The 24152-nt window shown below is 40.4% G+C and overlaps 1 protein-coding gene across 2 annotated transcripts in view; it reads right to left on the bottom strand.

The window, feature by feature from the left end:
* The window catches only part of Sema5a (semaphorin 5A), a 424233-nt gene that overhangs the window by 79487 nt on the left and 320594 nt on the right, over positions 1 to 24152 (bottom strand). For both annotated transcript variants that reach the window (XM_055618999.1, XM_055619000.1), the window contains one exon: positions 8026 to 8233. In XM_055618999.1, the coding sequence (XP_055474974.1) occupies positions 8026 to 8233 (208 nt within the window). The remainder of the gene's footprint in view (positions 1 to 8025; positions 8234 to 24152) is intronic.

The raw sequence follows: 24152 nt of genomic DNA, 5'->3' as shown, positions 1-24152 counted from the left end.
ATATAATAAAGAAGAAAGATTAAAAAAATCAATGAGTTTAAGGTACTTGATTAGAAAAAAAATCACACCAACACTGTGAAAAACATGAGTAAAACTAATTATAAGTATTATTTTATCTGCTTTCCTGACAATAATTTTGTCCCTTAGATTTAAACATTTGCTATTGTAAAATAAAATATTAATATTTAATATACTTCAACATAGTTATCAAATTTAAAATTGTAATCAGGCCAAGAAAACTACAGAAGTAGGACTTTAAAATAATTCTGTCAGTTATGAAAATAGCATCCTACTGTTGAACACAATGAAACACAATGTTTCCCACAAGTCTTTATTCTTTTTTGCTACATATCAGAAAAGACATATGATTTTGTCAAAGACTCACTTGAAAGGAGCTCTGGTGGGTGAGATACTGGAGTTTGGAGCAACAAAGGCTAGTATACCAAGCCTGAGGACTGAATCAAGAACTATTGAGGCCCATTAAAGACCACTTCAAAGAGCAAACAAAATGCCGAGAAGAGAGCTTACTGTTCATTCACATTTGAGTCTCTTTACTTGTTCAGACAGACAAAGTGTCTGGTGAAGACTGTATTACATGGAGTAGAGTCTGGTACAATGGATGCAGCTGTGTAACAGCAATCTATGGGCCTGTCAGTTTCTCTTCACTTTAACAAAGACTACCCTAACTCATTGCATTTTAAGTGACAGGTTGCCTGCACGTAGCCAAGTCTGATCTTGAATGGATGTCCTACTGCCTCAGCATTCCAGGTCCTGAGACAGAGGCAAACACTACCATGTCCAGCCCTACCATGTAGCATGCTTGATTTTTGACTTGCATGCGGAACACAGGTGGCTTGGAACCCAACTTTCAAGGGAACGTGCATAGAGTACGAAAAGATCGCTCGTGAGCAATGCCATCTCAGCAGAACCTGTATTTATGTACAGCAACACTTCATCAGGAAAGAAAGTGAATCATGTTGTATTGAATTCTTATTACGTGCTACCTGCTACAAAGTCTCCATCTCTGCTACTACTCTTATGATCACATGCCCAGAGAACCTGAGCCCTTGTTCCTTGTCGTATCCTGATGACAATTCAGGGTCAGAATGCGTCCCAAGTTCATAATGGTTTTATATGTAGGATGTTTTATCAGCACACGGGGAATCGTTATATTCTTAAAATCATGAGTTCAGTAAATAATACAGCAACAAAATCTTAGGGAGTAGTTCAGGCACTGCTGCTGTTGACAGTCTTGGAGCCAAAGATGTGGCTGCAGCCCAGGTATTCCATGGAACAGTTTGCACAACTGTGCACCTGACACTCAATAGTAGGAGGCCTGTGGAGTAGCTACCAGACAGGGACAAGTATTCTTAGCAAGGCCTTTCAGCTGTGCTTCTCCACTAATGAATAAAGCTACCTCACTGACTGGTTAGGACACACCAATTATGTATATTTCTGTTTAGACTAGCATCATGCTGTCTTTATATATGCAACAGGAAGAAGACTCCTAAACTGTTGGTTAGCTAAAGCAATACTAAGGGAAACTCAGAGCCCATAGGAGTCCATTTTACCTGTGGAATATTTTTAGTGCGCTTGACTGTTCCTAATTGTCGGGCAGAGTGAATGAAATTTTATGTAAGAAGTGGGAAATAGTAAGAGCTGGAGAGGACTGAAACTCCACAAGGAGAGCAACAGAACAAGAAAATTTGAACACAGGGAACTTCCCAGAGACTCATACTCCAACCAAGGACTATTCATGGAGATAACCTAGAACCCCTGCACAGATGTAGCCCATGGCAGTTCAGTGTCCAAGTGGGTTCCATAGTAATGGAAAGAGGGACTGCCTCTGACATAATCTGATTGGCCTGCTCGTTGATCACCTCCCCCTGAGGGGGGAGCATCCTTACCAGGCCACGGTAGAGGACAATGCAGCCAATTTTGATGAGAACTGATAGACTAAGATCAGAAAGAAGAGGAGGACCTCCCCTATCAGTGGACTTGGGGAGGGGCATGCATGCAGAAAGGGGAGGGAGGGTGGGATCGGGAGGGGAGGAGGGAGGGGCTTATGGGGGGATACAAAATGAATAAAGTGTAATTAATAAAAAATAAAAAAAGTTAAAAAAAACCTATATGCGGCCCCTACCACTGTCACGGTAATGCGACTGCGCTGCAACAATTCACTGCAATGGGCAGAAAATAGTTCACTGCAATAGGCAGAGAAGCACTTATGATTCAGAGGTGCAGAGACGAGGTCTCGGCACTGTGGAAGACAGGGAGACCACAGTGTGATGATGTGCACACGTTTTCTTTGTTTTTACAGTGTACATGGACCGATATGTGTTGTTATTGCCGAAGGTAGATCTATCATTAAGTGGTGGCTCACTTCATGATACTAAAGTAATCAGTCCTAGGGACTGTGCATGTATAACATGATACCATCTTTAGTGAGACACCTCTCAAACTGGGCGTGCTACACATCCTATGAACATCAAGCCTGTGCCTTTTCCTAATAAGTGCACAATGAGCAATAATGTAATGTACAGTTATTAGCACTAGTGAAGGTCACAGTTCTGTTCTGTCTCCATCACATTTTGAGAGGTTCTGCTTCACCTTGGCCAGTTTTAGGCGATGTTATAATAACGCTAAAGGACGTTGTGCTCCAGCCTGACCCTGCTTGGGATTTCTCCTCCAGAGAGCTCTTTGGACTGCTGCTGTAAGTAGCATGTGGGTATATGTAGGTTCTCTCCCTCTATATTTAAACAGTTACAACTATTGCACTCATAGAGAAGTTACTACAGTCACCATTTAATGGCTTCAGAGTAAGCCACTGAGTGAAAAATCCATCGATTGCGTTATCGTGACCTGGTGCTTAGTTCTAGAAGTTGAGAATTAGAAAACCAGTTATAATTCAGGTATGGCTTAAAAATAATTGGACATCAGGTGAGGGTATTAATTCCTAGCATGGTCTAGGATTAGGTTTAATGATAAATCCATTTTGGAATAAAATGTAATACAACCCCAAGAACCTTTGATTCAATTCTACATTAGATATTCAGATAATTTTATTTATGGCAGAATTTCCCATTAGACTCTGAACCCCACATACGCAGGGTCAGGGATGAATCATTTGTCATCATGCACTCAGGAATTGGCTTCGTGTTTAGAATGCTTTAAATGCTATAAATACACTGTGAACGAGATGGCAAAGGAAACCACCGACTTCCACAGGCTTAGTGAATAAATGCCAACGTAGCCAAAAGTTCGGGGCATTGAGATTTGAAAAATCAATAAATTAATCGTAGAAGGGGAACATTTACTTTGTAAATTGAGTGTTCATCAAAAGTTCTCCTACACTTGTGTGATACCCAACTAGATACAGTAGGTGGACCATGGGGGATTTGTTATTTTTTTCAGTGTGTGGTATACTTTCTGATTGGGCAGCTGGTGTCTTTAGAGAACATTTAATTAATAATGGTGCCAACCTATTATGTCTACCTTTGAAAACTTTGCCCTTTAAAGCAATGGATGTCCTACAGCACTTATTTTCCACACTAATTTTCTTAATGAAGAATTAATTCTTTTAGCTTAATGACACTATTACACACTAACTAAATTAAGACTGACCAAACATAAGCTGTGCCCAGTGAAGCCCAAGATTTTTTTTTCTTAATAGTTCCTCTATCTTTCTAGTTTTAAAAAACACAATTCTAGAGGAGTCTATTTCCTATTTGGGGTCTGTTTCCTATTTGGGGTCTGTTCCTGGGCCAACTTTTCTTTTCTCCACAATTATGTCATACAACATAAGTGCCAAAGGATCCTAGGCTTTCACTCTTTGCTATTTATAGCACCATACCTTTCTACTTTTTCATAGAATGTTAGCCGCCACAACTAAGCTATGAAAAGACAGTAGAGACAACAGAAGCAGGGCCCACCCGTCAATTCATCAAATATAAACTGAGCATCTTTTGAAGTGGTGGTGCTGGAGGCCAAAGGAACCTGGAATCAGAGACCAAGCCAGGCCTTAGAGATCAAGACGCCATAGCAAGCTAGGACCTGTACTGGTCTTCGTTTCTGCTCTAAGACTGTGGTCGCTGCCTCTTACACATGGTGTCTTCGATCCCTCATATACAGAATGTGAGCTCTATGACTTGGTAAGCTAATCTTACCTTTCATAGGTAATGAGTGTCAAACAAACAAACAATAAATACATGAGAGTTTCCAAAGTATAGAAATCCCACAAGATTCAGAACATTCGGTTTTGTAATTAATCTTCTGTAATAAATCTTTGCAATTTAATCATTTATGAAGTTTAAGAACATTTGCCGAGCTGCAGATCTAGTCAGGGCACACTTCTTAAAGTGACTTTACCAGTGTATGATGAACCTTCCCACTAATCTTTCAAGCTTTGAAGAGCTGTGACTATCTAAGGACTTGCAAAACTTCCAGAGGTGGGAGGAGATAAAGCTGGACTTCTAGCTATAGCTAATAAAGCCTGAGTCGGGTGGTCATCTCTGTTTCCTGACTCAGTGACATGGGAACTCGCTAAGTCCATGTCCAAGTGTACCAACACTCTAAGTGCCAGGTTAGGATTTTGCATCAGTGTGTAAGCCAGGCAGGGCTCTAGCTAGTGGCTGTTCTGTCAGTTCCACCCTGCGCTCTGCCGTCTAGAACTTTTCCTTCCTCAAAGGACTGACACTGGCAGTGTACAGCACGCAAAAAGGGCCCAGGAGGTGGCACTCATGAGATATTGTCAAACATTAACCTACGGGTGGGATGTTAGATCCCAGGTAACTCAAAACCCAGTGAATATCAGCTTGTCTTTGGAAATATATAAATATGAATATGCCCAGTCATTGTGTAGAAAAGTATATTCACAGACATGACATCAACTCCAAGGCCCTGGATTTAGCTTGATCATCTGCATGATCATCCATGATAGCCATGAAATGGTAACATCCAAACATGCTAACATTAAAATAAATATATTTGCTCACTTTTGTGACAAAATTTAACTAAAGTATAGCTTTAAGGTCTTTTTCTTCTAAGATAACTTATAGAGAAATGTCCATGATAACATTCTGTTTTCTGAGCTACAAGGAAAATGAGCCATGGACCGTCTGGCAGCCTCCCCCAAGGATGTAGGAACACCCTGAGAAAAAGTGGAACAGATACTCAGCTTGGGATGCTTTGGAAACCCATTTCATGCTGGTGTCATCTGCCATAGAGCAAGCACAAAGGTGTGGAGGCTGATAGGAAGACATTGCAGCTAGCAAGGTCCATGTTCCCGGTCCTAGAGCGGTGGTTTTCAACTTTCCTAATGCTGCAACTCTAACATAGTTCGTCTTGCTGTGGTGACCTCCAACCATAAAATTATGTCATCATTACTTCATAACTGTAGTTAACAAGGAGCAAACAATATAGCATGGATTTGGGGACAGACAGGCTGGTCCTCATCTGAGTGAGTCACTGAAGGAGATGTGTGACATTGGGTGGGACTTCTGGACTTACAACCTTCATCTGAACAACGAGAATAGAAAGATAAAAACTGCTGCAAAATTACATGAATTGTCTTTGAAAAACTGATAACCAACAGAAGGAAAAATATAAAGATTTTTGTAAAACAATTTTCCCCTTCAAAAGTGTTATATTTATGTTTGTGGCACATTAATTACATATGCATTCTCTTTTTAAATATTGCAAAATTTCATTTATGAAATTGATTTCTTAAAACTAAAACCAAATTATTGATATTTTACTACAGAATGGCATTTGGCAAAGAAATTATCACATAATCTTGTAATTAGCCCATTCCTAATTAATGTGCCTCATTAAGCATATTTCTGGAAAATCAAAATCATTTCTCTAAAAACAAACTTCTATTTTTCCTATAACTTGTTTTAAAAATCCAAGCATGCAGTGTTTAAAAAATAGAGTCTTCTTGTGAGTTTTAACTGGGGAGGCTTTCTCAGTTTTCTATATGAAGAGGATTCTTGGAGAAGCACACTGGAAGACACACAGAGGGATACTTGGTTCACAGCCTTTAGAATTTCCTTCTGAGATGGAATACTAAGAGCCAGACACAAGCCTACCAGCTGTGGCACACAGAAGCCCAGTGTATTGGTTCACAATGGAGCCATGCTCTCTTGCTGCTTCACTCCAAGCAGGTGAAAAATAAACAGAGGGGAGATTCAGCTACAAGAGAAACATGAGCTCCTCCTTTCCTGTGGAGGCTAAGGATGACCCACACGTGGCCTTATTCTTCCCCAAGTAAGCAAAAACTGTTCACTTCAGGCATCTGCACCTTGTTGGTCCAGCCTTTGTGGCTGAAGGATCATGGCATGGCAGCCAGTGGAGACTATATCTCTTTGGTAATCGGACCCATGATTTAGTTTCCCGAGCTGAAAGGAGCTGAGGTGACCTATACTCATTGAAAGAAAGTAGAGTGAAAGCAACTAATTGTGTCATGCTTTGCAAATGCAATCCTATTCAAGGACATGAGCCTCTCCCATGGCACAGGCCATCTTGTCCTGCCTGTTATCCGGTCCTGATCCCAGAAAGTCCCCTGGTGAACTTGGCTCTAACAGAGCAAGACGTGGGGAACTGGTCTCCTTGCAGCCATACTTGGTTAGGATATGCCTCTTGGCTGTACCCCAAGCATCCCTGTTATCCGGAGAATGGTCAGCATCCAGAAAGAAGTGACATCTGCCTCAGACTAGAATTGCAGGAATATACACAGGAACATGTTTCAAGCAGCCTTTGGTTGAGGTTAGAAATCAGACATATTCAAAGGATGGCCACTAAAAAAGTCACTGTCCAGCAACAACAATCATAGTACAATCAGTAAGACTGCCCAGATACTGTTCTTTAACTCTTCCTGATACCAAGAAAATGTCACATAGATTTCATTTTCACCCTGAAGGGAATACTGTATGGTTATACATAAAAAAAAAAGAAAAAAGAAAAACTTTCCTTCTACATAAGAACATGCAAAGAGCTTTTGATTTTACAGAGTATATATCATCTAATTTGATTCTATAGCAACCCACATGTGTGAGGTGAGACAGTGAGGCTGAAGTCCTTTGGGAGCCATGGTCAAAATTATCAGTGACAGGTGTATACTATGAATTTCCTGCCTCAGGCTCCCTGTATAGAAACAGAATGGCCTGAGCATGGCAGGGTCTTGCAAGCACTGTAGTAAAAATGTCACTTTTACATAAACCTTTAGGTATGTCTTGTTTAGGGGAATGGATATAAACAAGGACACCAGCTCCTCTACAGCAGAATTGTGTCATAGGTCAGAATTCATTTTCAATTTCCAACACTACAACTGTTACAGTAGTAGTCAAGTTCATGGAGCTTACAGACCTCTTCCATTTTTTAAGCACCTGAGGCTGTGTGCTTCCAAGCTAAACTTCAAAGTACCTTGAGGACAACACTGGACACTCCTCAGAAAACAAGAGGATGGGACTGGAGAGATGGCTCAGACATTAAAGGCTAGGCTCACAAACAAAATTTCAAGAAAAGCTTTGATGGCACTCTGTACCTCCAGGATTTCCTTCCCTTAACTACTGTTTACATGATGATGGAACATTAGGATTAAACTGCAGCCAAGGGTATTAGGGAGCAGGACATTTTGCTATAGATAATCTACAAAGATGACGCTTTGGACCAGAATTAATGCTTCAAGGGGCTCTAAGAAGAAGGGCATAAGCCTTCTTTATCATACATTCTCTGTGTGTGTGTTCAAATAAAATATTAACTTATGCTTATTGACTAAATCCCAGCATTTTCACTGAGCATTATACTGAATAATTCATTTACATACCTATTAATGCTCATAATTGTTACCCGTATGGTTCTTCCAAAGATAACCACGGGTTAGTGACATCATAGAAACCCATTTCAATGAAGATCCTGCATCCGGGAATGTAATATGCACATAAATGTAATGCTCTACAGCGCTCCAGCTGCAGGAGAGTTGAAAGGCTTCTTGTCACATGTGCCCTCACCCTTGGGATTGCTTACCTCCGAGCTTGATGAAAGTGGCACCTCTTCAGGGGGATCTTGGCCACATGCTCTTGCAGCCCCACAAATAGGACACTCTGGCTGTGGAGGATCTGTAGACTCCTGATGGGCTCTCTCCTCTTCTCTGGGAAAAGCTCAATCTCTTCCAGCAAACAGCTGCCCGAGCTCTGACTCAGGGGGGCCCGCACTTTCTTAATGGTACCGTAATCTGTGAAAACGAGACAGGAAGGAAATAAAGCACACAGGTGAAGCAGAGTTATGTACAAAGCACACAGCGCATGAAGGCATCTAGCATCTATCAGTAACGCAGAGCCCTCTTCCGTGGGCCACTCTGGAGGAAGAGTTCTGGCACCCATGTCCTCTAAAGCTCTGCAGTGATGCTCCAGTGCAGCCAATGATGAGAGCTGCTGATCTCCCTCTGGCCTCCTCAGTTGCAAGCCCAGGAAAAGGAGCCATGCTAAACCTCACTGCCTATCAAAACAGCTGTAGGATAACAGGAGAGAAAAATCCCAAAGAGCTCATCTTGGGTCCTCGATGTCAGTGTGCTGACTGCTGCCCATGCACACTAGATACAAAGTGATTGGGGATGCGAAGACAAGGTCATTTTGTGATTTCAGAATTCACTCCTGTCTGAACTGATCCTAGTCTTCCTGGCCCCAGGTTCTTGCATTTGGTCTTGCCCTTGGCAAGGGCCCTTTGCACCACAAAGACTCTGCAGGTGGGATGCGGAGCAGGTTGCACAGCAGGTTCCCAGTGCTGTGACCCATTAATACAGTTCCTCGTCTTGTGGCAACCCTCAACCATAAGAGTTTTCATTGTTACATTATATACTGTAATTTTACTACTGCTATGAATTGTAATGTAAATATCTCATCTGCAGGATATCCTGTAAAAGGGTCATTCAACTCACAATGGGGTTGCAACACACAAGTTAAGAACTACTGTCTCAGCTCACCCATCTAGGGCTTAGTGGAGACAGATAAATGTGTGTCAGGGAGATGTACAGGAGCTGGAAGGCCACTGTTGTTTGCCTGCAAAATCCAGATGTCTTGAAGCACCGCCAATAATTATCAGCACTATCTGGAGTCTTCTTGAATGCACAAACTGAATAAGCCTACCATGGTTTTGAGTTTTCAGCGACATGATTATTGTTTTATAAATGCAGAGCCAGCTTTAGAAATCATCTTAAAAGCAGAAATAAAACTAGGGAGCTTTAGCTTCAGGGAGCTTCAACCAAGGAAGTGAAAAAGACTCGATACAAAATGCTTTACACCCTTTATCTTTATGGAAGTCCCTAGATAATGAGACCATTAGCATTTAAAGAGAAAACACGTGTGCACACACATATTAGTTTGACTTTACCTAAAATGTAAATATCTCCAGTGAACATTTCCGCGAAGAACGGCCACATCTCATGTACACGGTGTCTGCAACAACTGCTTAACTTTGCTTCACACTAGCAGGATAAATATATCAGTTCTGAAAAATACCCAGCACACTTAGAGGACTGAACGGAGTGTGCCTCTGTGTATCATAACACTGGCAACAGTGGCCATTCAGAAAAGTCACGGCTCACAAACCTAACAATGAAAGACTGTTTTGATAAAGCCTTTAGTCTATAATAAAACTTCTTTCTGACTCGACGGCCACAGTTCATGTTCAGCCTTGGTGATTTCAGTCCATCCTGCACAGGGCAATAGAAAGCATAACATATACACAGCATGGAGGCTTAGGCAAGGTAAGATGGGAGCTTCAGGGATAAGAGGTGACCTGAGTTCAGATTATCTCAGCCACAAGACTCTGAGACTTCCAAAAAACAGAAATGGAGTTGTAGGCCTCCCAGGGAGCAACAGAGTCCACACCTCTGCTGTGGGATGTCATAGCAACAGAGAGAATGCTAGTTCAAGTCAGAGACTGGGGAGAAGCCAGTGGCTACCTTGAGTGACATGGCTCAAACAGTAAGAAATTACTGGGGTAAGGCTGAAACTCTAACCAATTCCTGGGGCAGTGAGGGGCAGGACCCATGAGGGTCCAACAGGAAACTGACAGTGACTACTTTGTGAATGGTGTGCAAAACACAGCTTTAAGCTAGAACATATTCAACAGTTAAACAAAAATGCCTCTGTATTTATTATTTATTTTGTTTATGAATTAACACTTTGAGAAACCTGCCAAAATTAGTAATATAAAAATACTGTATAGGAAATGAAGAAGAGATGCGTAAGAAGCAACTTGTGTACAGGGAACTGGCATGGCTTCCTGCTTGTTGTACCGTCATCCTCAAGGTCATTATAAGAGAGTAAGACCATGACAGGGTGTGTGAGCACAGAGCAAGGATGAGGCTCAGGAAAGGGAGGAAAGGGCTGGAAGAGTACAGAATTAAACTTTTGTTGTATGGCTCAGGATCATGTGTCTACCTGATCAAATCTGACTTTTATTCTTTTATTTTAAAACACATTAAATTCAATTTGTGTTGCCCAAATACTCTTGGTAGTAAGGCATGGTTAATCTCCCGGGGGATACATCACTAAAGAAAAGTGACTCCCCCTCTGCCAACAGCTATCAAATGACAATACCCGTCAGGTGGTGGGGGAATGTTGTGTTCATCTCTCCCTTATACAACCTCAATGCTCAGTTTTGTACAACTTTAGTTTACACAGGCCTTGGGTACATTGTCTCAATTGCTGGGAATTCCTGAACACAATGCCCTGTTGTGTTTGCAAAACACTGTTTCCTCTGAGTTATTTATGATCTAACATTTTAATAATAATATATAAATATATATTATATAAATAAAACTTTGAACCTAAAATAGATACGGTTAGGTCTACATGATACATCATAGTTAAAACTGAAAGACTACAGAAAAAGACTATTAAAATCTCGTAAATTTATGAAGACTAACCCATCAGGATAATATCAGACCTCTTAGCAGAAACCCTAACACAAGCAAAATATGGAAGAAGGAAGTCCAGATCATGAAAATAAGTGAACTGCCAAGGAAGATTATTATCTGCAGCAACTGTCATTTGAAATTGATGAAGAATAAAGTCATTTTATGAAAGGGGGAGATAGTAAGACCTGGAGAGGACAGGAGCTCCACAAGGAAAACAACAGAACCAAATAACCTGGATGCAGTGGTCTTTTTTGACACTGATACTCCAACCAAGGACAATTAGTGGAGATAACTTAACACCCCTGCACAGATGTAGCCCAAGGCAGTTCAGTATCCAAATGGCCTCCACAGTAATGGGGACAGGTACTGTTTTTGACATGAACTGATTGGCCTGGTCTTTGATTACCTCCCCCTAAGGGGGGAGCAACCTTACCTGGCCACAGAGGAAGACAATGCAGCCCGTCCTGATGAGATCTGATAGACTGGGATCAGAAGGAAGGAGAGGGGGACCTCCCCAATCAGTGGACTTGGGGAGGGCCATGAGTGGGAAAGGGGAAGGGAGGGTAGGGTTGGGAGGGGAGGAGGGAGAAAGCTGCAGGGGTGATACAAAGTGAATAAACTGTAATTTAAAAAAAAAGTAAAAAAAAAAAAAAAAAGCACAAACTGAAGCAATTCATGACCAACCTGGCACTGCAGAACACACTTCAAATAATTCAGAGGAGGAAGAAAAGTCTTAATCTTGGGGCTCAAGAAGAAATACATTTTGTAGAAATAATCAAATAAAAATCAATAATGACCAAATCAGCAAATTGGAAAACTGCTTATATGAATGGAAAAGAAGGAAAACATTTTCTTAATATTTCAATATTCTTGAAATATTAAGAAAAGCAACTAATTAAATGTGAAGAATCATTCAACAATCTTTCAGTAATAACCCATAATGTAAATGGTCTTAACTATTTAATTAAAACACACAGCCTAGCTGATAGCTGATTGGATAAAAAAACACCATCTAATTGTTTGTTTCCTACAGTTCATACTCTGCTGTGTCCCAGTATAGCTAAATGTAGACATGGCAAAAAAAAAAAAAAAAAAAAAAGAAAAAAAGAATAAGAAAAGGTTTCTTTCTCTACACACACACACACACACACACATGCACACACATACATAGGCACACACACACACACACACATAGGAAATCAAGCATGTGGGCTTTGGGAAAGGAATCTTTCCCCAGTTCTCCATTTCACTCCCATTATTTCTTAGTAAATGGTCTCTTTTGGTCTTTATTTTTTTCAAAAGAATCATCAAACATGTAGTGAACCATAGGCATTCCTGGAAGTATTTGCCATGTCACCTTGTAGAATTTGATTACAGCTTTGATTATGACCACACAGCTTGAACACTTTAAAATAGCCATACCTATATGCCATAAAAAAAAAAAAAGAGCAAGAACAGATGTTGCATGAGACACTTTTGCTAGGATTTGAGGCTGCTGTATGTTATGAATTTTAGTGTTTCAAAGGCTATACAAAGCTTTCTATCTTACAGAAACACAGTGGTCTACAAACCTATAAAAAAACAGTTTTAATAGCTTCCTACTATTACTCCTCAACATAAAATTATCAAATCAGTTTACCTTTATATTGTATTAAAATGTTTGATTACTGCTATTTCAGTTTACTGATGAGTTTTAGTAAAAATTGTTAAATAAAATTTGGCTTTGTATTTCAACAGAATATCCAACCATTTCTAAAATGGCTGAATGTAAACATATTTCTGCCATTTTCTTTTATGTATTTAAGCAAAACAGCATTCTTAGAATTAGTGATTATGAAAGCAAATTAATAATTAGCTCAAGCAAATGTTAAAAGATTTCTTTATCCTGAAATACCAAGTATCAACAAAGATTTAATTGTTTATATAGGATTAAACAAACATCCATTAGCCTGCAAGTTTGTTGTTTTACAACATATTTCTTTATCTTTTATTGCCAGTGTATGTTTAATTTTTATATCTATTTCGTATGTATCTATATCTTGAGTCACTTGAAAATTTATCAAGTGGGGTCATGAGTAGAATTAGTTTAAGAAGAACTAATCTAAATGAAACACACCTCACTGGCAAAGATACATACAGACTTAACAAGTAAAGGCTGAAAATAAACATATCAATAAGGTGGAAGAAAAAATAAGTAGAAGTAACTGCTCTCACATGTGATAAAGACTACAAGATAAAATTAGTCAGAAAACATAAAAGGCCACATTATATTAATGGAAAGAATGATTTCCAACAGCACCACAGGCACTGCAGGCACACTCTGGCAGTCATGATGACTTTTTCATTTCTTTTGTTTAAAAAACAAGGTGGTAGGTAAAGTGTTGGGAGCCATGGCTCTGGCAGCTGCTATGATATTTAAATCTCAGTGGAAAGACTGCTTTTACCAGGCCTTCACTGAAGTCAGGGTAGAATTTGTGACAGCAGGTGGGATAGCTTTTGAAGATCACACCTCTTGCTTCACCAACTTGTGTGAATTTAACCCATTGTTCTGAGCTGTTTTTATTCTGGCTTAAAAGCTCTCTGCAATAAAGTCAGGCTGCTGCTGCTACAGCTGCTGCTAAGGCTGCTGCTAAGGCTGTCGAGTCTGGAACCTCTTAAAAAGTCTCCTGTGTGTTGTGTGTTAGTTTATTAATTTTAATCCTCACTCCCAACTCAAGAACTGTTTGACTCTGCTGGCGGAGTACTCTCCAGCAGTAAAGACACATTTAAATGATTCTATATGAGATGAATGTTTCTATGAAGAAGGAAATTTGGTACCAGCATAAAGAAACAAAGATGATACTATGATGTTTCTCTAGATCACTCCTCTAGAAACTGAATGTCTTTCTTGATATATCTAATGAGAACAGTGGAATTCTCCTTGTTAGAAATCAATACAGTGTAGAAACAGTCCCCAACAGTGGCTTTTGCTAGTGATCAATGAAAACATAGAATACCAGACATAAACCAGAGGGTACATAGAAAATGTGCTGCTAAGGGGAACTGCTGTAACAACAAAGAGTATTATTTTCTTCTCAATAATCTTAGTCAAGAAGAAAATGAACAAAGGGGAAAAGAAAGTGAAAATGAAATGGTTTAAAGTTTGAGTCTGTGGGCTACATCTGAGCCAGGTTTTTGGTACTCTTTATGCATTGTCCTTGGTTGGGGTATCTGCAGGGCCCCCAAGGCTCAGTTTTATTGGATCTGTTGGTCTCCTTTTGGTGCTCCTGTCCTCTCCATGTCTTTCTATCTCCCCCTTCTTTCATAAGATTACCTGCACTCTGCCCAAAGTTTGGCTAGGAGTCTCAGCCTCTGCTTTGAAACCTCTATCAATAGAGTCTTTCAAAGGTGGACTGTTATAGGCGCCTGTCCTGTCAAGTGGGTTCTCTAATAAGGGGAACGGGGGCTTTCTCTGACATGAACTCAGTGACAGGCTCTCTGATCCCCTTCCCCAGGGGGGTGCAGCCTTGCCTGGCCACAGAGGAAGACAATGCAACCAGTCCTGATTTGACCTAATAGGTTAGGGTCAAATAGAAACAGAGGAGAAGTCTTCACCTCTCAGTGGACTAGGAGCATAGGCGTAGAAGAGGAAAGGAGGGTGGGATTGGGAGGAGACAAGGAAGGAGGACACAGCCAGGATACAAACTGAATAAATTGCAATAAATGACAATAATAAAAAATTAAAAATGAATATTTTATATTTTATTGCAACGGTAGTTATATTGAACTGCACCCTTTAAATTGGTTGACATTATTATATATAAAATGTCAGTAATAACATGAACATTCCCATAATAGTGATTTCTAGTTGCTGTTGTGAATATTAAAATAAGATTGGTTTGGGGTAAAAAAAAAAAGATGTGAAGGTCGCACGGTGTCAGAAGAAATAGAGTAAGCTCAACTTGAACTTGACTACTGAAAAAGAAATATTTCAAAATTTCTGCAAATAATTGTAGATGTGAGAAATGGTCCCTGAACCTCCAAGCCTTGTTTTTTTCATCCTACACAATAAGGAACTAGGTTCATATCTAGTTACTAAGGACAAGCAAGTTACTAAGCAAGCTGTGGAAAGAATAACTGAAAACAAGATTGGGATTTTCAGTAGAAGATAAATGGGGTGTAAATGAAATGATGTTCTAGAAGCAGAGTTTCGTTAGCAAGCTGCCAGGACAGAGTTCTTTGTGGGAAGGCAGAGATGGATGTGAGAGACCTGTAGAAGCAACAGTGGTGGCCTCCACCAAGCCTGCTAGCACTCTTGTGAGGAAGAGGGAATGCATAGGTTATACCGACCATCACCATCCAGTGGAGACAGACTACAGTCCACAGAAGGAAGACTATGAAAGACAGTACTGATGAGACCTGATAAGCTAGGATCAGATGGAAGGGGAGGAGGACCTCCCTAGCAGTGGACTGAGGAAGAGGCATGGGAGGAGATGAGGGAGAGAGGGAGGAAGGGTGGGAATGGGAGGGTGGGGCTATAGCTGGGATACAAAGTGAATAAATTGTAGTAAGTAAAAAATTATATGAAAAAATGTTTTCAAGCAGCCACAGGTTTAAAAGTTCAAATATTGATTTTAATTATATATTTTATTTAATATAATATATTATGAGATTTTTAGTGTATTATGTGATTTTATGTGTATTATGTGTGTATATAATCCTAAAATTTCTAAAATATTTGAACTGTTTTATAAAACCATTGAAATATATATATATATACACACACACATACATATTCATTTTGATTAATTCTAGTCATTTGAGGTGCTATGGCTTAAGGTAACAGATAGCTTAGGAATATACATGATGACATCTTTTTTAATAATAACTTTTATTAATTACAATTTATTCAGTTTGTATCCCCCCTGTAGCTTGCTCCCTCCTCCCTTCCCAATTCCACCCTCCCTCCCCCTTCTCCACACATGCCCCTCCTCCAGTCTACTGATAGGGAAGGTCTTCCTCCCCTTCTTTCTGATCCTAGTCTATCAGGTCTCATCAGGACTGGCTGGTAAAGCTACTCCCCCATCAGACGGAGGTGATCAAAGAGCAGGCCAATCAGTTCATGTCAGAGACAGTTCCTGTTTCCATTACTAGGGAACCCACTTGGACACTGAACTGCCATGGGCTATATCTGTGCAGGGGTTCTAGTTTATCTCCATGAATAGTCCTTGGTTGGAGTATCAGTCTCAGAAAAGACCCCTGTGCCCAGATTTTTTGATTCTGTTGCTCTCCTTGTGGAGCTCCTGTTCTCTCCAGGTCTTAGTATTTCCCCCTTCTTTCATAAGGTTCACTGCACTCTGCCCAAAGGTTGGCCATATGTCTCAGCACCTGCTTTGATGCCCTGCAGGGGAGAGCATTTCAGAGGTCCTCTGTGGCAGGCTCCTGTCCTGTTCCCTGTTTATTTTTTATTTTAATTTTTAATTACACTTTATTTACTTTGGATCCCCCCTCTAGTTCCCTCCTTCCTCCCCTCCCTTCCTTCCTTCCTTCCTCTCCCTTCTCCATGCATGCCCCTCCCAAAGTCCACTGGTAGGGGAGGGTTTCTTTTTCTTCCTTCTGATCCTAGTCTGTTAGGTATCATCAGGAGTGGCTGCATTGTCTTCCTCTGTGGCCTGGTAAGGCTGCTTCCCCCCTCAGGGGGAGGTGATCAAAGAGCAGTCCAATCAGTTCATGTTAGAAGCAGTCCCTGTTCCCATTACTATGGAACCCACTTGGACACTGAACTGTCATGGGCTACATCTGTGCAGGGGTTCTAGGTTATCTCCATGCATGGTACTTGGTTGGAGTATGAGTCTCAGGAAAGACCCCTGTGTTCTATTTTTTTGGTTCTGTTGTTCTCCTTGTGGACCTCCTGTCCTCTCCAGATCTTACTAGTTCCCACTTCTTTCATAAGATTCCCTGCATTCTGCCCAAAGTTTGGCCATAAGTCTCAGGGTCTGCTTTGATAGTCTGCAGGGCAGAGCCTTTCAGAGGTCCTCTGTGGGAGGTTCCTAACTTATTTCCTATTTTCCTCTTCTTCTGATGTCCATTCTCTTTGCCTTTCGAAATGGGGATTGAGCATTTTAGTCACAGTCCTCCCTCTTGATTAGATTCTTTAGGTGTACAGATTGTAGTAGGTTTATCCTATATTATATGTCTATATGAGTGAGTATATACTGTGTGTGTCTTTCTGCTTCTGGGACAGCTCACTCAGGATGATCCTTTCCAGGTCCCACCATTTACCTGCAAATTTCATGATTTTCTTGTTTTTCATTGCTGAGTAATGTTCTATTGTGTAGTTGTACCACAGTTTCTGTATCCATTCTTCAGTTGAGGGTCATCTGGGTTGTCTCCAGCTTCTGGCTATTACAAGTAAAGCTGCTACAAACATGGTTGAGCAAATGTCCTTATTGTGTGCTTGAGCCTCTTTTGGATATATGCCTAGGAGTGGTATAGCTGGATCTTGAGGAAGTGCTATTCCTAGTTGTCTGAGAAAGCGCCAGATGTATTTCCAGAGTGGTTGTACAAGTTCACATTCCCACCAGCAGTGGAGGAGGGTTCCTCTTTCTCCACAACCTCTCCAGCATGTGTTGATCCTGGCCATTCTGATGGGTGTAAGGTGAAATCTCAGGGTCATTTTGATTTGCATTTCCCTGATGGCTAATGACGATGAGCATTTTTTTTAAGTGTTTCTCTGCCATTCTATATTCCTCTATCGAGAATTCTCTGTTTAGCTCTGTTCCCCATTTTTTAATTGGATTACTTGATTTGTTGCTTTTCAACTTCTTTCGTTCTTTACATATACTGGATATTAGCCAGTACTTTTTTTTTATGGTGTCTGGAGAATGCCAGTGGCCTGCCATCCCCATCTCCCAATAAATGACATCTCCAAACCCCCAACTTGAAGAGATTTATTTCTCTGCATCAAATTTTAAACCTTGCTGTATTATTTTATTTCAATAAAAGGTTCACTTTCTACAAATGCTTGATCGTCTGAGAGTGTTATGATTGCTCTTCGTGGGTAACTTGACTGGATTAAGAATTACCAAGGAGTCATATTTCTGAATGTCTATGAGGACATTTTTAGAGATGTGCAACTGGAAATGGAAGACCTTCCTTTAATGTGGGTAGCACTTTCCCATGGGTTGTGTCCTCAGACTGAATAAAAAGGGAAAAATAAAAAGGAGAAAGTCAGCCATTCCCTGCTCTCTAATTCCCAAGATGACTCCACCCTCATCTCTTCCATGGCATGATGAACTATATCCTTGGAATCATGCCTCCCACACATTACTTCTTGTTAGCTGTTTGTCACAACATGACAACCAACACACTGAATGGTAGCTGTTGCCCTGTACTCCAGGTAAACTTACGGAATATCATGAAGGTTGAGGAGCAGTGTATAAACTACACAGCCAGGGAATACTGCCCTCAACCTAGAACCTGGACTCTTAACTCCTGAGTGACATGATCAAATGCAAGTATCTGATGCTCCATTAGAGTGGATGTAATTATTGGAGGTCATTTCAGAACCTGACAGGGACCAGGTTTCATGCTGAATCTGGAGGTAGGCTGGCAGCCTGTAAGCTCCCATACCCTTCCTCTTTCTGATCACCCTACCAGTGATCACACACACCAGCTTTTTGCATGGTTTCTGGGATTTGAACACATTCTTGTACATTCTTGTTCACTCTTACTTGGCTAAGCTTTCTCCCCAGCACCAGAGTGAGCTTATTAGGGCAGAGATTTTAGAATTGTAGTTTTGTAAGCATTTAAAAAATACAGTCAAAACATATTTTGCAGGAAGAAAACAAGGAGATGAAGGATGGAGAGAGGAAAGGGATAGAGAAGGAATACAGTGAATATGCAACGTTTGATATCTCTGTGTGAAAACTATACTTGTCTTTTGATACATGTGTGTAATCAAATAATTTTCAACTCATGGCAGCTTAAATATGATGAGATGGAAACTCAAGCCATACATGAAGGCTATTGTACTTTATGTGAAAAGTGGCTTAATTGTAATACAGCTATGAACCCTGTTCAATGAAAGATGACTCGGAAAATTTAATATATCTTAAGAACAGCAGCCAAATAGACTTTCAAAACATAGGATGAACTTGTTTCATCTGAAATGTAATAAAAAATTTAGAAGATGGAGATGTAAACTGCTTAAGGCACAAACACACTCCTTCACTTTAAACGAGGAGGACACCAACTCTGCCAACAAATAAAGGTAAATTTCTTCAGAAAAACAGGTAACGATGGAGGATGTCACAAAGTGCTAATCTAACACTTGTGCTACGTTCTTCTCTAAAGTCTGTCATGCTCGAAAGGGATGTTTTCTATTCACGTTGCCGTGCACTGAAGACAGAACAGATGTAAAACCTCTGAAACGCATGTAGCACCTTGGATAATGGCTCCCTGTTATAGACAGAGATTCACTGTGGACCCCAGGACCACTCACCCAGGAAGCTAAGTGACTTTATTTCTCATCGTACACTAGGCTCCGTTTGCTTCTGGGTCACTGTATCCACAGACATCTTTGTGTGTTTGTCTCATCGACCCAGTTACTGCAAAGATATAGAAACCCTTTGTATTTGCATCTGCTACCAGCCAAGCATTACCACTGCGGTAATGATGAAATACCGTCTCCCACTTACTGGGCAGCCTGTTGCTATAGCAACAGATCATTATATGAAGTTCATCAATTTAGCTAACTGCTATCCTGATGTGGTAGACAACTAATACATTACCAAAGTTCTTTTTCTTAACTTGAAACTTGAGCAAATGGTGTAAATTTTTCTTGGCACTTGGAATCAGCATTACAGTTATGTAGCAAAGGAAAATTCAGGACAAAAAAAAATGGTCTTGCTGTCCAGCACATGTCTTTAAAAAACAGATTTTCATTAATTCTCTTATCATATTTGTTATTTTTCCCTAAAGAGAATATGATCACAAGCTGAAACATTTTGGTCATGCATTACACGCAACAGTCTTTAAGTTTAAAGAATTACATTCATCCACAGCCTACAAAATCTAGATACCACAGAACACAGGCTATCTTGTTCGTTGCAGCCTTACCGGATTGCAGAACAGTACCTGGCATACAGGAGATGTTGAATAAGTGCACATAGTTCAGTAGCTGGAACAGACACCAACTGCCTGGACTGGACCACTAGCTCTAGTGCTTATAAGTTGTATAACCTCTGTCTCTCATCCCGGTACCCAATTCACAGCATTAGGGCCACTAAAGCAAGCTTATAGAAAGCACTGAGAAGCAGCCTTCATTCTTTCCTTGCTGCTGCATGGCCCACAGTTGAACATCTTGCCCTGCCAGGTCCCTAACTCTATTAGTACTCACTGCATGCAAGTAGAGGGCAATGCTATTTTTTTTAATAGCAAATTTGACTGCCTTGCAAAACAGAACTTCAATAGCCCTTTCAGTAGGCTGAATCATAAGCTGGTGCTTACAGGAAATTTACCACCGGAGTTTCCTGTGAATAAAAACCGTATTACATTAAAAACAAGAGTGCAATTAATAGTGTCCCGTGGGTATCCTTTCTAACCTCACTGCTTAAATCCAGCTCCAGCCATTCTGTTAAGGAAGCAATTCAGGTTTCCAAAAGGAAATTACTTGCCTGGGATTTATTGTATCTGAATTATAAAACAACCACCCAGTTGGCAGCCCTTGTCTGACATGGGCCCAGCAACACTGCAGTCTAAATTATCCCCTCACCCCCAGTGGTGAGATTTACACCGTGGCAGCTCCCATTAGTTGTCGATTAAGATAGTTAAGAAAATCTGTGATAAGCTCTTTTGCACCTATGAATCACTAATTTAAAAGAAAAATGGTAACTCTTTCCTCAACAGAATAGGAAAATTGTTTTGTCATTCTTCTGAGTTGCTTCATTATGCTCAATATAAAATAATACATGATGGACCAACCTATTTGGAAGCCTGAGTCTGTGATTTCTCTTTAAGAGTGGCTATGTACATTCTTATGGCTTTGAAGATAAGCTTGGGTCTCTATTATTCACCTACAACTTTCCACCCAGGTTCAAAGAATTTGTACCTCACACTGAGTCCTACCTTGTGCAACAAGACCTCAGAGGACACAAAATAGAACTAAGGTTCTCCTCTTTGTGTCTAAGGTGTCTTTGCACCAGGTATATCAAGAATTTGGATGCGAGAATAAAACACTCAATGGGGGTCATACCATCTTTTAGCAACTTTATCTCCTTCCTTCCCACCCACAATTCCAGTGGATTGAATGCATTAGCTCAACTTCCTCAAGACTTAGACCCCTTACCCAGCTGCATGTCTACCAAGAAGGCCCTCCCTTCCCCTATAGTCCAGAGAGCAGCCCAGGGAGCTGGAACCTCTCATCTCTACTCCAAGCTGCCTCTGACCTGCCATCTTAACAACCAGGCACAGCAATGCTTACTTCAATGCAGGTAGCCTGTGAGATCAAAACAAGAACAAAACAGAACAGAACAAGAACAAAACCTGTATTTTCACATGTTGTCAGCTTCCCTGGACATTAAGTGATTGGCTTTCATTCCTGATACTTTGTCTATGGACCAAAAAAGCAGGTGCCACGTGGGGTTTAAAGACTGAAGGAATCTTTGGAGATTCTTATTTCTACCCTAAAAATATTCCTATAATACCAGCTTCTAACTTCTCACACTTTTATTGTTGTTAATTATGAATAATAGCAGAGAACCACATAATTAAAAATCTGCCATTTCTTTGAAGAAATATATCAGGTAGATATGTATTTGCTGATTTCTATGCACCTTTTCCCCCCTGAAACACATCAGAAAGGCAAAGAGCTGATGTGTTTAGAGATTTAAAAAGGAAGTTGTGTTGAGAGCGGACCTCTAAGTGTAGCAGGCTGGTTCCAAGGCCTGTAAATTCAGATTGTATACTCAGTTGTTCTGGAAGCAGGCAGTCCTGGTGCAGCCCTGCAGATGTGAGTTCAAGAGGAATGCAGTATGGCAGAAAGCAATGTAACTAATGCCAACTCCAGGTGAACCCATGCAAGGAGTCTAAGATGGTCATTGATTTCAGTCCACATCACCATGGATGGCAACAGGAGGCAAGTGCAGTAGAGGGCAGGCTTCTAAAAAAGAAATTTCTTGAACATCCTTGTGTTCCAAAAGATACATTATATAAAGCAATTGGCTCAATTCTTGCTTTGTATATACCACCTTCTCTACATTAGTCATGACACATGGTGATGATGACGATGGTGCCGGGCCAAGAGTACTCCTTCTATTACTGAAATACTATCTTATGTGTTAAAACTCCTACAGAAACATGAAAGGCCTGTAGGCAGGATGTGAATGGATAGTTGTGGTAGCAAGAAATGGACAGACATCTCTATTAATTCTAAGAAAAATCTCTGCACAACAGACAATGTGTCTTTTTCAAAGTGGATGTCTTCTAGAAGCACATGATCTTGAACAGCTGGTCCCCAGCTGGAGGCACAGTTTTGGGAAGTTGTGATATCTTTTGGATACAGGACCTTGCTGGGAGACATGAGGTTCTAGAGGTGGGACTTAAAAGCCACAGCTAAGCTTCAGTTCTAGACTAAAGTGTCTCTCTGTTCCTTGACTGTCACAAGGTTTTCTGGATTTATTGCATTGTCGCTCCTCAAGTCTCAAGCAGATGTGACTCTTTCCTCTCTTCTATTCTTTCTGGTATTTGGTCGCACAACGGTTACGACATTTCCCATTGCCCCTAAACCATAAGGGAAAGAGATAAATAAAGTGACTCAACATATTTAATGTAGGATTAAAAAGTGGACTAAAATATTCCTTTAAACAACGTTGTCCATTTCTTTTTTTAATTTAATTTTTATTTTTTGTATTAATTATAGTTTATTCACTTTGTATCCCAGCCATAGCCTCCTCCTTCATTTTCTCCCAATCCCACCCTCCCTCCTTCATCTTCTCTCTGGCCCTTTCTAAGTCCATTGATAGGAGAGGACCTCCTCCCCTTCCATCTGACCCTAGCTTATCAGGTATCTTCAGGACTGGCTGCAATGTCCTCCTCTGTGGCCTAGCAAGGCTGCTCCTCCCTTGGGGGATGGTCAAAGAGTCAGCCATTGAGTTCATGTCAGAAATAGTCCCTGCTTTCCTTACTAGGGAACCCATTTCTTTTTTATAAAGACTTCATTCCATACAAATTTTCTCCTTGTGATGAGGTGCATCAGGTAACATCAGAGAAATTACATTTAACATGAATTTGTTCCATTCTTCAGAGATTTGTTGCAAATCTTTCAACAAGTCAGCTTGCAAACTCCTTCAAGTTAATGGCTCAGTACTTCAGTTGCACTTAGTTGAAGACTTACCACAATATTTAACAATAAGATACTGGCTACTTGCCATTTCTCAAGGAGAGTCACACATCCTCACCATTTAACCCAAAAGAAAAGAACATCACAGTAACAAGGTGATATTTATTAGTCTGATGTTGTAATTTCATAGTATACAATGGACATATATGCCAAATATCAACTGATGCACTATGTACACATTTTTTTCTAAAGTGCAGCATATGGAATGTAAGGTCTTACCATGATTAAGAAAGCACTCTCCCACTTGCCTAGATATCTTGTACAATATACATTATTGTATATTGTGTATACATAAACCCTTGTGCTGGGAGAAAGCTCATCCTGTAAAAATGCTTGCCATACAAGCATGCACGGCTGAGTTGGTTCACTACCTGATACCGCCCAGTTCACTTTTCACTCAGAATGGCCAAGCGTTTACCTTTATACAAAAATTAACCAGTTCATTAGTTTATTACTGGTATCTGGGTCATGCCATTGCTACAACAACTTCAACGTTCAAAGCTTTTGTGCTGTTTGAAATCAGGGGGTGTGACCTTCTGATTTCCTGGATCTAAGAAAGGTATCAACCTGAAGTTGCTCTTCACTTGCCAGTACTGTATATGGGAGGTGTGAACTGCAGTGGAAGTATTACACAATAGTGTTTGGGTCAATGACAGAGCTGAACAACTTTTACTTAGTACTTCTGAAGTAGTTTTGACGTTCAGGTGAACAAATATTTCCTATTTTTTGGAAAAAAACTTTTGCCTGTAGCTCACTATAGTTCTGTGCCATTACCTAGGGGCAATGGGCCCTTTGCATAATAGGCTATGCCATCCAGGTTTATGTATGTACTGAAGGACAAGCATGTAGTTA

Source organism: Psammomys obesus, unplaced genomic scaffold (assembly GCF_907164565.1).
Source record: "Psammomys obesus unplaced genomic scaffold, mPsaObe1.curated_primary_1811, whole genome shotgun sequence".
Classification (NCBI taxonomy): domain Eukaryota; kingdom Metazoa; phylum Chordata; class Mammalia; order Rodentia; family Muridae; genus Psammomys; species Psammomys obesus.
The sequence above is the reverse complement of the archived record's forward strand: the minus strand, read 5'-3'. Positions and strand labels throughout refer to the sequence as shown.